Source organism: Ixodes scapularis, unplaced genomic scaffold, assembly GCF_016920785.2.
Source record: "Ixodes scapularis isolate PalLabHiFi unplaced genomic scaffold, ASM1692078v2 PGA_scaffold11__112_contigs__length_91849675, whole genome shotgun sequence".
In the NCBI taxonomy this organism is placed as follows: domain Eukaryota; kingdom Metazoa; phylum Arthropoda; class Arachnida; order Ixodida; family Ixodidae; genus Ixodes; species Ixodes scapularis.
The window spans coordinates 86,201,620-86,218,737 of record NW_024609837.1 but is presented as its reverse complement, the minus strand read 5'-3'; the positions used below and the strand labels follow the sequence as shown (position 1 = coordinate 86,218,737).

Sequence of the window (17,118 nt, the reverse complement as noted above, 5' to 3'; positions counted from 1 at the left end):
CCGAAAATGCTTGATGGTGAAGTAGATACCTAGGAGTTTTCGACTGAAGGTACTGTAGCGGGACTCGCTGGCGAAAGTTTCTTGGAAAAGAATCCTAGAGGTTGCCAGTGTCCACCAACAAGCTGCTCGAGCACATCGCCGACAGCGACATCTGAGGCGTCTGTCATCACACAGAGAGGCGCACCAGTTAGCGAATGCGCTAATAGTGCAGCTTCTGCAAGCGATGCCTTAATCGCCCCGAACGCCTCCGCTGCTTCTGGAGACCATGGTAGAGGTGAAGAGTCATGCAGATTTTCCTCCAGGAGATATGTCAGGGGCTGCAGAACAGTTGCACAATGTGGTAGAAACACCGGTAAAAATTCACAAGTACGAGGAACTCTCGAAGCTTCCTGCGCGACGTTGGTGTGGCGAACTTTGTGACCGTGTCGACTTATGATGGAAGTGGGCAGATGCCTTTGGAGTCGACGTGGTGGCCTAGAAAATCCAGTTTGGAAACGCCAAACTCACATCTGGCCTTGTTGATAATGAGTCCATATTGAGCTAGGCGCTGGAACATGATCTCTAGGTGTTCAAGATGTTGCTCGGCATCAGCGCTGGACACCAGGATATCGTCGACATATGTGAAACAAAATGTCAGCCCATGGGTGACGCTGTCGATGACTCGCTAAAATGTCTGCGCCGCGTTACGTAGGCCGAATGGCATCCTGACATACTCGAAGAAGCCAAACGGAGTGATGATAGCTGTCTTTGGTATGCTGGATGGCTCCACAGGGATCTGGTGGTAAGCTTTGACTAGATCGATTTTCAAAAATATAGTTATCCCTTCCAACGACGCGGTGCAATCCGTGATGTGTGGTAGCGGATAGCGGTCTAAAACGGTGGAGTTGTTCAGCACGCGTTAGTTGCTGCATGGCCGCCAATCCCCTAGGGATTTTTTCTGCACCATGTGGAGGGGGGATGCCCATAGACCTGACCAAGGCCTGATAATGCCGAGCTCAAGCATATGCTCGAACTCAGCCTTCGCTATCTTTAACTGGTCTTCCAGGAGTCTTCGAGGTCGAGCATAAGTGAAAGGTCCGGTCGTCACGATGTGATGAGTGATGTCATGTTCCACCGGCTGCCGAAAGTTGGCAGGACGTGCGAGTGTAGGGAACCTCCGAAGCAGATCTTCAAACTTTGTGGCAAGTGGAGTGCAACGTTGCGAGAGTGATGATGTGGATTCTATGCCTTGGACTTTGAAGTTGGTCGTTGAACCCACAAGGTGCAGTCGCTGCATGTCCACTAGGAGTTTGAAGAGATGAAGGAAATCTGCCGCTAGGATTGGATGCGTCATGTCAGCCACTAGGAACACCCATCTCAGACGTCTTCGCAAGCCGATGTTTAGTGCGAGTGCTCGTTTGCTGTAGGTGGCAATGGCAGACTTGTACGCCGCTTGCAAAGTGACGTTGGAGCGCTCTGGCATGCTTGAGATGGACGTCACCGGTAGGATGCTAACTTCGGCGCCGGTGTCAACTAGGAAGAGAAGACCAGAATTCTTGTCTGGTATAAAAAGAAAAACCACTGGCTTCGAAGGCCGCACCACTCGCTGCCTCTAGTGGTGGGTCTGGGCATTTTCCGAGGCTGTGCATGAAGAAACGCACTTCTTGGCTTGCGCGCCGAAAATGCGATGGTACCAGCACGTACCTTGGGAGGGCGAAGGAGAACGATGCCGACGTTGTTGAGATGGCAATCTGTGACATTGGTGAGTTGGAATGTGGGTGGTGAAGGCAGTGATCTGAGCAGACAGGCGTCCCATCTCACAATGAAATTCCTCTCTAAGGCCGCTGACGTCGGCTGTGGCAGTCGTCACACCAGCAGGTGATGTCGTGGACGGTAGTGGTCCGGTCTGACCTTCGACTTGTGCAATGGTGGGCACAGCGACATCTATGACAAAGTCTGCGGGCTGTGCCAGTTCTTCGAGGTCAAGTCTAGACGCACACGTCAGGACCATGCGGACGTTAGTCGGGAGCCTCTAAGGAAAAGCTCCCGAAGCAACGTGGCGTCGAAGTCAGGCGCCTTCCCACCCAAAAGTTGTTGTAGGTGCCGCAGCAGCTGTGAAGGCTTGCGGTCGCCCAACTACCCTGACGTGAGGAGCTGTTGGAGTCGACGCTGTTCCCACGACGTGGTCCTCCGTATGAGCTCCGCCTTGAGGGTGTCGTAAGGAGCGTTCGCAGGCGGTGTAAGGTCCAGGTCCCTGATTTCCGCTGCAATATCTGGCAGAAGCGCTGCGATGATGTGGTGGAACCTCTGGACTTGTGAAGTGATCCGCGAAGTGGTGAACTGGCCCTCCACCTGGGCAAACCAGATTTGTGGGTCCATTGTCCAGAATGGAGACAGGCGAAGGTGAAGTGCTGACAGTTGACCCGCAGCGGGCTGCTCAGGAATAGACATGGCGAGTGAGGGTGGCTTGGATACCCTTGGCACAGAAGATGAAGGTCTTTGGAGGTAAAGCGTTCTCCGGGTCACCAATTCGAGGCGACAGAAAGACGTTTGCAGGTTTCAAAAGCAAACAAATCTTTATCACCACAATTAACAAATAAAAAAGGAGCTGCTAGAAATCCATCCCGCTGCCGCCGTGATCCCAGCCAGTCTCGCCTTTTGGGCAGGGCTCGTGATTCGTGACCAATACGCGCCACGGTGTGCGTCACGTGGCGTTGCATCACTGTCACGCGTCTTGGCATGGCAGACATTCCTATGCTTATCGCTTGTCAACTACACTGATACCCCTCTTGGACTGTGCATGTGTAAATATCAAGGGTGAGGGGGGAGAGAGGGGGTTCTTGAACATTTTATACATTGACCCCCCCCTCTTTTGGAAGTACCTGCACACGCACGTCAATTTTCAGTTACTCTGTCTCTTGTGACAATCATGGACGATATCCACGAAAGCAAGCTGTGTCTCGTTGAAGAAGAGGGCGTGCTCAACTGCTATCGTGTCATTGAATGCACTGTTGCACCAGAGTTGACGGCGGACAATATCCGCATCGTTGCATTCGTGCAGCAGTCCTTTGCACTACATATACCAGATTCAAAAGCATGCTTCGAGCACTGCAGTACACAGCAAGTGCGCACCCCATAGCTACAAACAAATATGCACTGAGCGCAAAAACGATACGGTATAAGCTTGGCGAATGTTGGCGTCGGAGTTTGCCACACAGCAATTTTTTGTGGAGGTGATGATGATAATAAAACTGAGCCCCCTATCGTTCGATCTCCTCTCCAATACCCCTCATGTCATCCCCTGCTGGACCTTCAAACGTACAATTAATTAGTAAATACAAAACATTCTTCCCAGCCAGTTCAATGGACATCTAAGTCCAGAAACAGCACGACTAGACCCAGAAGAAGATACAGACCAGAGAACACGAATGCAGCATTTCTGTCCAGTCTCTCCTTTTGTCCATGCCCAGTCACGCTGTTTCAATTGGGCCATTCATTCCGAATGGCCCAATGATCCATCATGTTTAGTTCAGCGGAGGCTGATATCTGGGTCACACGCAACAAAGCTGCACATAGAGGTCTCTTTCTGTGAAGCTTGGGCTTTTCTTATTCAAGAACAGAATTCCAATTTCGGACTTTTCAGTTTTCCCCGATTTGGATAAAACCGGCTTGCGGGTAAGTATTTTTCGGGATTTGACGGGGTCAATAGCGGATACACGAAACCCTACACATAATGGAAAAATTGCTTATGCAGTAACAGACCAGTCTTGAAAGTGACAGTTGCCATTGCATTGTCTTCGCTGGAGCCGGCCAATCCTGTAAAAAGAGATGGCAAGATGCTTGAATACAAATTAACACGCTAGACATTATGGTGCTTTTAATGCTTAATTCAGAGCAGAGAACTGCTTTGCCATAATTATCAAGAAAATGGCCTCATTGACAATGATGTGCTAATGCATGGGCTCTCAATCAGGGTAACCCAGAGCACATTCAAGGGTTCTTTAGAGCACTCTTAAAGGTACTCAAGAGCACTTTCAAGGGTCCCCCAGGACACCTTGCAGGATTGCCCAAAGTACCTTGAAGGGTGCCCCAAGCTCCCAAATTTCCTCATTCATTCCATTACATATCTTCTCTAAGGGTCTGTCACATTGGCACCCCTGGTAATGAACCACTAACCCCTGCATCAGACAGAGCAATCTTCTTTGACATTCCAAAATTGCTAACGAGTTCCCCGGGTGTTTGTGTCAGAGATACAAATTGCCAGCTTCGATCAGGATCAAAGCAAATGTCTCGATTCCACAACTTGGTGCAACAGCAGCCAGTCAAGCGCCACATCTTCACATTATATCTGTCCGAGACTCGCAAGGCGCCAAGCGCAATGACAGCGGTTTGCAGAATGGATGCCACCACTACTGAACCAAAGCTGTGTAATGACCGAAATAATGGCTGCTTTTAAAAGTCCGCTCTAACCCTTTCATGGTCACATTTTTTGTTCAAAGATGTGCCCCCGTGTTCAGGTATTTTTACTCGGTGCGATAGCAAAAAGAATACACTACCATAATCATACCTCAGCAAACCTCACTCATGAGGGCCCTCACTCACCCTCATCTTCACAGGAGAGGTGAGGGTGAGTGAGTTTCTGAACCAGGAAAATTTATGAGTGTGAGGGTGAGTGAGTGCTGTGAGGACCGTGAGTGTGCATGACAGCCGTGAGGGCGGTGAGTGCGTGAGGGGTGTGAGAGGCATGAGGAGTGTGAAGGCCATGGGTGAGTGAGGGGCGTGAGGGCGGTGAGTGGCGTGAGGGCCATGAGTGCGTGAGGGGTATGAGGGCGGTGAGGGGTGTGAGGGCCATGAGTGCATGAGGCACGACGGGCGTGAGGGGGTGAGTGGCATGAGTGCGTGAGGGGTGTGAGGGCAGTGAGGGGTGTGAGGGCCATGAGTGCATGAGGGGCGTGAGGGGGTGAGTGGCATGAGTGCGTGAGGGGTATGAGGGCCGTGAGGGGTGTCAGGGCCATGAGTGCATGAGGCATGAGGGGAGTGAGGGGGTGAGTGGCATGAGTGCGTGAGGGGTATGAGGGCCGTGAGGGGTGTGAGGGCCATGAGTGCATGAGAGGTATGAGGGGCGTGACGGGGTGAGTGACATGAGTGCGTGAGGGGTGTGAGGGCCATGAGTGCATGAGGGGCGTGAGGGCAGTAAGTGCGTGAGGCACCCTTCAGACGGAGCAACTTTCTCAGCAATTTTGGAGTTGTTGGTGGGTTGTTCCCTAGCTTTTCCGAGATCACCACGAATTGCTGCGATCGGGACCGGCTCAAAACAAGCGAGCCAATTCGAAGGCGTTTGAAGCGGCTGGATCCAATCAGGGACGCGATATTTTCACGTGATACCTCGTGCCGGTGATGATGACAACAAAAGACTTAGTTCTGGTTTGAAATTGATCGTTTTTGAAAATCAACTGTTTCAGAAAGATGCATTAGTATTCTCAACAAAATTTAAATGCATAAAAACACATTGATAGTGCGTAATGATGTCTAAATAGTGCAAGAAAAATTTTCCGCTAAATTTAGCAGGGAAATTTACCCATCATGCACCGCGCGGTTACGCCGACGCCGCTCAAGCCGGAAACGAGCACCTAAGAGCTGCGCTCTCAAATAAAATTTCATGATGATGATGGTAACTTGCAGGAATTGGTTGCAGCGTGTGAACGTGGGCGGCCCGTGTTGCTGGCTGCTACAGGCCACCACCATTGCTATCAGCAGCACACGTAGTAATGACGTCACCGGGCGCTCTATATAGAGCACTGTCATACGCGCAGCCAGATCGTTGCCGGCTTCTGCGGAATAAAGCTGTTCGCAGACCTTCCTTGTCCTGCCACTCCTTGCCTTGCAGACATAACAACTGGCCAACGAAGATGGGGGCAACAAAGGCAAGACGAAGGTAAGAATTTGAAGCTGCGACCCAGCAGACAGCGAAGCATCGCCGCACGCCGCTGGATACTCGGCAACAGCAAGCTTCTCAAGATGGCATCCTCCAGTCATATCGGCCAAGTGGAAGCATTCGATGAAACCGTGAGTGGCTGGCTGTCTTATGAAGAAAGGTTGACGTCCTTTTTTTCTAATCAACAAAATAGCTGACAACCTCAAGGTACATGCTTTTTTAAGTGTTATTGGGCCTAGAACGTACAGTCTCTTGAAGTCGTTGACGGCACCTGCCATACCGTCAGAAAGGACGCTAACTAACCCAATTGCTGCAAAACCAGCTGTCACCGATAGTATCCGTGATTGGAGAGCAAGCTAAATTCCATCGCCGTAGTCAGTTGGAACATAAAAGTATCACACAATATGTAGCGGAGCTCAGGAAGCTTTCTCAAATCTGCAAGTTCGGCAGTTTTCTAGACGAGCCGCTGAGAGATCGGTTCGTGTGCGGTTTATTCCGTGCAGACATAGCGCGGTACTTGTTTGCAGAGGACAAAACGTTAACATTTCAAAAAGCTGTCTCGCGTTAGAAGAAGCTTAAAAGAATGTTCAGAAAGTGCACGCAAAAGAAAGGAGCGATGACTTGCACAAGATGAGCACCGAAGATTCCGTGAAAAGGAAACAGTTGTTCGTTCGAGTGTTATCGCTGTAACTCTGATAAGCATTTCGCCTGGGCGTGTCCACACATTGCAGATACCGTATTTACTCGAATGTAACGCGACCACGATTGTAATGCGAGGGGTGACTTTTCACAGCCCCCCCAAAAAAAAAAAGAACACGAATGTAACGCGAGTTAAGTAAGGGAAACAAAGTACCTTAAAAAGTACTACAATGTGGTCCGCGGAAGCCTTTTCGGCCGGGTTCACACTTGAAGAGCACTTCACGCTAGAGTCTCCACCCACGGATAGTCGATTCTGTCACATTTACCCGTCGAGCCGCGGCAGTTTTTGATTTCCTCAGCCATCATAATTGCACTTTTTTTAAACGGGCGTCGTACTGAGCTCGTCGCGTCGCCATTTGCTCGAGAGTCCAGTTGCGGAATCACGTAGCAGCAGCTCACAAAACACGGACAACACGGGCACATGGGTACAGTAACCCTAACAGAAAGAGAAAGCGTTGTGAAGGTAACGCGTAACCCTAACATGGGCGCAACGAGTCGCAAACAAGAATAGGATTGGATTGGCTGTTTCCAGTGTGTATATGTTACCAGCACAAGATTGAAAGATTGCGAGATTTGTCGTCGCCATCTTAAAGAGCCTGTGCTGCGACACCGCCAAGGCAAATTTTGACACGTTTCAATTATAACGCGCACCCCCAAATTAGGTAAGGGAAATTTGAAAAAAAAAAAACTCGCGTTACATTCGAGTAAATACGGTAAGTTCATGAATTCACGGCCCTGTCACTCTACTATTCACACCGTCGATATCGTTGCAGCTCGTGCCCCTTCCCGAGGATGACAGCGCCGGTACCAGCTTGACAAATCACGACGACAAACCTCGTGACCCAACCAAGCCCCTCCCATGCCAGCACCGACCGAATTCCAGGATCTACAAATACAAGCGACGCAAGGGAAACCGCGGGATTCACGGCCCTGTCACTCTACTATTCACACCGTCGATATCGTTGCAGCTCGTGCCCCTTCCCGAGAATGACAGCGCCGGTACCAGCTTGACAAATCACGACGACAAACCTCGTGACCCAACCAAGCCCCACCCACGCCAGCACCGACCGAATTCCAGGATCTACAAATACAAGCAACGCAAGGGAAACCGCGGGATTCACGGCCCTGTCACTCTACTATTCACACCGTCGATATCGTTGCAGCTCGTGCCCCTTCCCGAGGATGACAGCGCCGGTACCAGCTTGACAAATCACGACGACAAACCTCGTGACCCAACCAAGCCCCACCCACGCCAGCACCGACCGAATTCCAGGATCTACAAATACAAGCGACGCAAGGGAAAGCGCGGGATTCACGGCCCTGTCACTCTACTATTCACACCGTCGATATCGCTGCAGCTCGTGCCCCTTCCCGAGGATGACAGCGCCGGTACCAGCTTGACAAATCACGACGACAAACCTCGTGACCCAACCAAGCCCCACCCACGCCAGCACCGACCGAATTCCAGGATCTACAAATACAAGCGACGCAAGGGAAACCGCGGGATTCACGGCCCTGTCACTCTACTATTCACACCGTCGATATCGTTGCAGCTCGTGCCCCTTCCCGAGGACGACAGCGCCGGTACCAGCTTGACAAATCACGACGAAAAACCTCGTGACCAAACCAAGCCCCACCCACGCCAGCACCGACCGAATTCCAGGATCTACAAATACAAGCGACGCAAGGGAAACCGCGGGATTCACGGCCCTGTCACTCTACTATTCACACCGTCGATATCGTTGCAGCTCGTGCCCCTTCCCGAGGATGACAGCGCCGGTACCAGCTTGACAAATCACGACGACAAACCTCGTGACCCAACCAAGCCCCACCCACGCCAGCACCGACCGAATTCCAGGATCTACAAATACAAGCGACGCAAGGGAAACCGCGGGATTCACGGCCCTGTCACTCTACTATTCACACCGTCGATATCGTTGCAGCTCGTGCCCCTTCCCGAGGATGACAGCGCCGGTATCAGCTTGACAAATCACGACGACAAACCTCGTGACCCAACCAAGCCCCACCCACGCCAGCACCGACCGAATTCCAGGATCTACAAATACAAGCGACGCAAGGGAAACCGCAGGATTCACGGCCCTGTCACTCTACTATTCACACCGTCGATATCATTGCAGCTCGTGCCCCTTCCCGAGGATGACAGCGCCGGTACCAGCTTGACAAATCACGACGACAAACCTCGTGACCCAACCAAGCCCCAGCCACGCCAGCACTGACCGAATTCCAGGATCTACAAATACAAGCGACGCAAGGGAAACCGCGGGATTCACGGCCCTGTCACTCTACTATTCACACCGTCGATATCGTTGCAGCTCGTGCCCCTTCCCGAGGATGACAGCGCCGGTACCAGCTTGACAAATCACGACGAAAAACCTCGTGACCCAACCAAGCCCCACCCACGCCAGCACCGACCGAATTCCAGGATCTACAAATACAAGCGACGCAAGGGAAACCGCGGGATTCACGGCCCTGTCACTCTACTATTCACACCGTCGATATCGTTGCAGCTCGTGCCCCTTCCCGAGGATGACAGCGCCGGTACCAGCTTGACAAATCACGACGAAAAACCTCGTGACCCAACCAAGCCCCACCCACGCCAGCACCGACCGAATTCCAGGATCTACAAATACAAGCGACGCAAGGGAAAGCGCGGGATTCACGGCCCTGTCACTCTACTATTCACACCGTCGATATCGTTGCAGCTCGTGCCCCTTCCCGAGGATGACAGCGCCGGTACCAGCTTGACAAATCACGACGACAAACCTCGTGACCCAACCAAGCCCCACCCACGCCAGCACCGACCGAATTCCAGGATCTACAAATACAAGTGACGCAAGGGAAAGCGCGGGATTCACGGCCCTGTCACTCTACTATTCACACCGTCGATATCGTTGCAGCTCGTGCCCCTTCCCGAGGATGACAGCGCCGGTACCAGCTTGACAAATCACGACGAAAAACCTCGTGACCCAACCAAGCCCCACCCACGCCAGCACCGACCGAATTCCAGGATCTACAAATACAAGCGACGCAAGGGAAACCGCGGGATTCACGGCCCTGTCACTCTACTATTCACACCGTCGATATCGTTGCAGCTCGTGCCCCTTCCCGAGGATGACAGCGCCGGTACCAGCTTGACAAATCACGACGAAAAACCTCGTGACCCAACCAAGCCCCACCCACGCCAGCACCGACCGAATTCCAGGATCTACAAATACAAGCGACGCAAGGGAAAGCGCGGTATTCACGGCCCTGTCACTCTACTATTCACACCGTCGATATCGTTGCAGCTCGTGCCCCTTCCCGAGGATGACAGCGCCGGTACCAGCTTGACAAATCACGACGAAAAACCTCGTGACCCAACCAAGCCCCACCCACGCCAGCACCGACCGAATTCCAGGATCTACAAATACAAGCGACGCAAGGGAAACCGCGGGATTCACGGCCCTGTCACTCTACTATTCACACCGTCGATATCGTTGCAGCTCGTGCCCCTTCCCGAGGATGACAGCGCCGGTACCAGCTTGACAAATCACGACGAAAAACCTCGTGACCCAACCAAGCCCCACCCACGCCAGCACCGACCGAATTCCAGGATCTACAAATACAAGCGACGCAAGGGAAACCGCGGGATTCACGGCCCTGTCACTCTACTATTCACACCGTCGATATCGTTGCAGCTCGTGCCCCTTCCCGAGGATGACAGCGCCGGTACCAGCTTGACAAATCACGACGACAAACCTCGTGACCCAACCAAGCCCCACCCACGCCAGCACCGACCGAATTCCAGGATCTACAAATACAAGCGACGCAAGGGAAACCGCAGGATTCACGGCCCTGTCACTCTACTATTCACACCGTCAGTATCGTTGCAGCTCGTGCCCCTTCTCGAGGATGACAGCGCCGGTACCAGCTTGACAAATCACGACGACAAACCTCGTGACCCAACCAAGCCCCAGCCACGCCAGCACCGACCGAATTCCAGGATCTACAAATACAAGCGACGCAAGGGAAACCGCGGGATTCACGGCCCTGTCACTCTACTATTCACACCGTCGATATCGTTGCAGCTCGTGCCCCTTCCCGAGGATGAAAGCGCCGGTACCAGCTTGACAAATCACGACGACAAACCTCGTGACCCAACCAAGCCCCACCCACGCCAGCACCGACCGAATTCCAGGATCTACAAATACAAGCGACGCAAGGGAAACCGCGGGATTCACGGCCCTGTCACTCTACTATTCACACCGTCGATATCGTTGCAGCTCGTGCCCCTTCCCGAGGATGACAGCGCCGGTACCAGCTTGACAAATCACGACAAACCTCGTGACCCAACCAAGCCCCACCCACGCCAGCACCGACCGAATTCCAGGATCTACAAATACAAGCGACGCAAGGGAAAGCGCGGGATTCACGGCCCTGTCACTCTACTATTCACACCGTCGATATCGTTGCAGCTCGTGCCCCTTCCCGAGGATGACAGCGCCGGTACCAGCTTGACAAATCACGACGACAAACCTCGTGACCCAACCAAGCCCCACCCACGCCAGCACCGACCGAATTCCAGGATCTACAAATACAAGTGACGCAAGGGAAGGCGCGGGATTCACAGCCCTGTCACTCTACTATTCACACCGTCGATATCGTTGCAGCTCGTGCCCCTTCCCGAGGATGACAGCGCCGGTACCAGCTTGACAAATCACGACGACAAACCTCGTGACCCAACCAAGCCCCACCCACGCCAGCACCGACCGAATTCCAGGATCTACAAATACAAGCGACGCAAGGGAAAGCGCGGTATTCACGGCCCTGTCACTCTACTATTCACACCGTCGATATCGTTGCAGCTCGTGCCCCTTCCCGAGGATGACAGCGCCGGTACCAGCTTGACAAATCACGACGAAAAACCTCGTGACCCAACCAAGCCCCACCCACGCCAGCACCGACCGAATTCCAGGATCTACAAATACAAGCGACGCAAGGGAAACCGCGGGATTCACGGCCCTGTCACTCTACTATTCACACCGTCGATATCGTTGCAGCTCGTGCCCCTTCCCGAGGATGACAGCGCCGGTACCAGCTTGACAAATCACGACGAAAAACCTCGTGACCCAACCAAGCCCCACCCACGCCAGCACCGACCGAATTCCAGGATCTACAAATACAAGCGACGCAAGGGAAACCGCGGGATTCACGGCCCTGTCACTCTACTATTCACACCGTCGATATCGTTGCAGCTCGTGCCCCTTCCCGAGGATGACAGCGCCGGTACCAGCTTGACAAATCACGACGACAAACCTCGTGACCCAACCAAGCACCACCCACGCCAGCACCGACCGAATTCCAGGATCTACAAATACAAGCGACGCAAGGGAAACCGCAGGATTCACGGCCCTGTCACTCTACTATTCACACCGTCAGTATCGTTGCAGCTCGTGCCCCTTCTCGAGGATGACAGCGCCGGTACCAGCTTGACAAATCACGACGACAAACCTCGTGACCCAACCAAGCCCCAGCCACGCCAGCACCGACCGAATTCCAGGATCTACAAATACAAGCGACGCAAGGGAAACCGCGGGATTCACGGCCCTGTCACTCTACTATTCACACCGTCGATATCGTTGCAGCTCGTGCCCCTTCCCGAGGATGACAGCGCCGGTACCAGCTTGACAAATCACGACGACAAACCTCGTGACCCAACCAAGCCCCACCCACGCCAGCACCGACCGAATTCCAGGATCTACAAATACAAGCGACGCAAGGGAAACCGCGGGATTCACGGCCCTGTCACTCTACTATTCACACCGTCGATATCGTTGCAGCTCGTGCCCCTTCCCGAGGATGACAGCGCCGGTACCAGCTTGACAAATCACGACAAACCTCGTGACCCAACCAAGCCCCACCCACGCCAGCACCGACCGAATTCCAGGATCTACAAATACAAGCGACGCAAGGGAAAGCGCGGGATTCACGGCCCTGTCACTCTACTATTCACACCGTCGATATCGTTGCAGCTCGTGCCCCTTCCCGAGGATGACAGCGCCGGTACCAGCTTGACAAATCACGACGACAAACCTCGTGACCCAACCAAGCCCCACCCACGCCAGCACCGACCGAATTCCAGGATCTACAAATACAAGTGACGCAAGGGAAGGCGCGGGATTCACAGCCCTGTCACTCTACTATTCACACCGTCGATATCGTTGCAGCTCGTGCCCCTTCCCGAGGATGACAGCGCCGGTACCAGCTTGACAAATCACGACGACAAACCTCGTGACCCAACCAAGCCCCACCCACGCCAGCACCGACCGAATTCCAGGATCTACAAATACAAGCGACGCAAGGGAAACCGCGGGATTCACGGCCCTGTCACTCTACTATTCACACCGTCGATATCGTTGCAGCTCGTGCCCCTTCCCGAGGATGGCAGCGCCGGTACCAGCTTGACAAATCGCGACGACAAACCTCGTGACCCAACCAAGCCCCACCCACACCAGCACCGACCGAATTCCAGGATCTACAAATACAAGCGACGCAAGGGAAACCGCGGGATTCACAGCCCTGTCACTCTACTATTCACACCGTCGATATCGTTGCAGGTGAGCGCAAAGCTTCCCGTACGATGTGTTCTTCTCTTGAAGTGGCTGTGAATCCCCAAATAGTGTTTCTGTACTACATTTTTGTTTTTTTCGTTTGTCTGCTGTGATGGGTGTCGACATCGCTACTTTCAGAGCACGTATAGGTTCTTTTGTACCTAAGAAGAAAGCGACCTCACCTGAACATGTTAAGTTGCTACGCCTGCCTGTCAGAACCATGTTTGGGTTTGCGAGACTGCTAATGATAGCTACAGTAATGTTCATACTTTTGGCCTCTGCCAGAGATGTTGAGACAAATCCGGGACCTACAAATGCAGAAAAGATTGATAACCTACAGCACGCGATCGAAGCATTGATTGCAGCAACCAACAAAAATCAGCAAGAAACCTCCATAAAATTGGATCAAATCAACAGCGGCATTGCTGCTCTCGGAACCCGGGTCTCAAAAGTAGAAGACCAAGTAAAAGAAATCCCGAAAATTCAGGAAAACTTAAGCGCGATTGAAACAACAGTAAACAGCATTAAGTGCGACTCGATATCTTTTCGTGATCACCTGACTGAAATGAATACGGTCGTTGACGACTTAGAAAACCGAATGAGGCGAAATAATTTAATATTCAAAGGCTTACCTGAACTGGAAAACGAGACGTGGAATGATGCCAAAGTCATCATTACTGGCTTTGCACAAGAAATGCTAGGAATCAGTTTGGGAGAAATTGAAAGGGCCCATCGGTTGGGACAAAAACGATCCGGAACAAAGCGACCGATCATTGTAAAATTTCTTAGCTTTCGAGATCGAGAAGAAGTTCTCCGCAATGCGTTCAAGCTTAAAAATGTAACGTCCCCAATACGAATCTCTGAAGATTTTTCTGATAAGGTGCGCTCTGCGCGGCAGAAGTTGTGGGAATTTGCAGAACAGTTCAGAGAAAGCGGAACGAAATACAAAATTATTTATAACAAACTAAACGTTGGTACGCAGTCATTCATTTATGACTCGGCGAGTGATTCTGTTGTTTCCCTTCGCACGCGCCGGGATGTCACTGCGCGGAATGACTGACAAAGGGTAAATCGCAAGTCCACAAATTGCACTGTTCCTGCTAATCTTTCTTTTATTGTTGCTAACTTTCGAAGTATCTTATCCAAACAAGACGAACTTGAAAACATCACGTCCAGTAGCGAGCCTGACGTCATTCTTGGCACGGAAACCTGGTTAACACCTAATATAACAAATGATGAACTCATCTTAAATCGATCATATGCTATTTTCCGGAAAGACCGAACCTTCGCCAGGGGCGGTGGTGTTATCATTGCGGTCAAAAGAGCTGTATCATGCTTCCAAATAGAATGTTTATCTGACCTTGAAGTGCTTTGGATTCGCGTCAAGTTGGATTACCGCAGTGTCTTAATCGGCGTCTGTTACCGACCACCTCATGTCAATCGAACTGAATTCAATATATCATTATATCATGTCATTGGGACTGTAACCAAAAATTTTCCCAGTGATCACTGTTTCCTTGCTGGCGATTTTAACTATCCCGAAATAAACTGGTCTACATTACTGCCCTTTCCCAACTATGCTAATTCTCGTCAGTGTACAGAGTTCCTTTCGATAATCAGTGTGTTTGGACTTCACCAGATGATAACCACAGCAACCCGTAATAATGCTATATTAGATTTATTTTTCAGCACTAATCCAGAATGTGTAACGTCTATCAGTACTATGGAAAGTATAAGTGACCACGCTCTGATTCATATTCAAACTTCACAGAAGGTTAACCGCTCCGCGAATATTCCTAAGCAAATATTCGTGTTTTCGCGTGCTAATAACGATGGGATGACGGCAGCCATACTAAACTTGGAAAGATATTACATGTCATCTCATGACAAGAGAACCGCAAGTGAAAACTGGCTCCTTATTAAAAACATGTTCATAGAATTACTTCACACTTTTGTGCCAAAAACTGCTATTCCATCTGACCTTGCATCTCTTTGGTTTACCAACAGTCTAAAATGTATGTTAAACAAAAAGAAAAGACTATTCTTAAAAGCAAAAAGACTGGACGACTTGGCTGCTTGGTCATCATATCGCTTTCATTCAAAGTTGTGTAAATCCGAAGTAAAAAAAGCAAAATTAACATTTTTTTCCGTCACCCTACCTAACGTTCTCTGCACGGACCCCAAGAAGTTTTGGAAAATAGTTAATCCAAAAGACACTAAGAACAGCCCTTCGTTTCTAAACGACCAGGGGGAGGCACTTAGTGATGACAAGACGGCCAATTCGTTAAATTCATTCTTTTGCAGTGTATTTACACGCAAAATATTTCCACTGCCATCTTACTCTCTATCTCAGCAGGAAATATGCGTGCCTCCAATCTTATTCATCCCGGAAGGAATCCACAAGGCAATTCAAAACCTGTCTTCTAATAGCGCCCCTGGAAAGGATGGTATCTCGGCCAAACTACTAAAAATGACTCAGCACTCAGCATCAAAAATACTCGGCGCTCTTTTTCAACAAAGTTTAAATTCTGCTGATGTACCAGCTGACTGGCGATTCGCCCGAGTTCAACCCATTTTCAAATCAGGCAACGAATCAAATCTATCAAATTACAGACCTATCTCACTCACCAGTGTGCCGTGTAAGCTTATGGAACACGTTATTTATTCTAATATTATCTCATACCTGGATCAACACAACTTTTTTTTCCCCAACCAGCACGGTTTTAGAAAGCGCCACTCATGTACTAGTCAACTGTTTGAGTTTGTCACGGATCTTCATTTTAATAATCATTCCTCGCTACAAACAGATATTTATAGACTTTGCCAAAGCATTCGATACGGTCCCCCACCAACGACTACTCCTAAAACTTTCTCTCCTCCAGATTAACCCTGTAGTAATAAAATGGATAGCTTCGTTCCTAACAAATAGGCAACAGTCAGTTTCGGTGAATGGTTCTTCATCTAACTCAGTCCCAGTATCTTCAGGCGTCCCCCAAGGTAGCGTCCTCGGCCCCCTTCTTTTTCTCATTTATATCAACGATCTTGCCTCTTCGATTACCTCAACTATCCACCTATTCGCGGATGATTGTGTTATTTATAGAAAAATCTTAGACCCGACAGACCATAACGTCCTCCAAAATGACCTTGATGCTATATCTTCCTGGTGCTCAAAATGGCAGATGACAGTTAACCCCAACAAATGTAAACAAATGACCGTTACTACGAATTCAAACAAATCATACAGCCAATATACATTACTCATGCAGCAACTTGAATGTGTTCCACTATACAGATACTTAGGAGTAAACATCTCTGAAACTCTCTCATGGAAACAACACATCGATAACTTAGTCACCAACTCATTTAAATCTCTAGGTTTCTTAAGGCGCACCCTACACTTGGCCCCCACTTCAACAAAACTGCTAGCATATAAAACAATCATTCTCCCTAAACTAGAATATGCAAGTATCATATGGCATCCGCATCAAAATTATCTTTCTTCGAAATTAGAATCTGTCCAAAGCAAAGCAGCCCGGTTCATATCAAACGACTTTTCGCCTCAAACTAGTGTCTCAGCTTTAAAAACAAATTTGGGTCTCACTCCATTGTCTACCCGGCGCAATATTTACCGCATATGTTACTTTCATGACTTATACTACAGCAACTCGTGCTTTAAAAACACCTATTGTCATTCCGCACATTATATTTCTCCTCGAACCGATAATTCCTGTAAGGTGCAGCAATACCAGTCACACACTAATTCCTTCCTGTTTTCACCCTTAATATTATCGATTACTGAATGGAATAACTTGCCAGACGAGATGGTTACTAACACAAATCCCGTTGAATTTAAAACAATGTGCGAGCGCCTGTGGCATGAATAGTACACGTACA

The 17,118-nt window shown here is 50.4% G+C and overlaps 1 protein-coding gene across 50 annotated transcripts in view; it reads right to left on the bottom strand.

Moving 5' to 3' along the window:
* LOC8035274 overlaps nucleotides 1–17,118 on the bottom strand; it is a 306,866-nt gene that overhangs the window by 231,186 nt on the left and 58,562 nt on the right. For all 50 annotated transcript variants that reach the window (XM_040211414.3, XM_040211438.3, XM_040211445.3 and 47 more), the window contains exon 11: nucleotides 3,742–3,795. In XM_040211414.3, coding sequence (XP_040067348.1) covers nucleotides 3,742–3,795 — 54 coding nt within the window. The remainder of the gene's footprint in view (nucleotides 1–3,741; nucleotides 3,796–17,118) is intronic.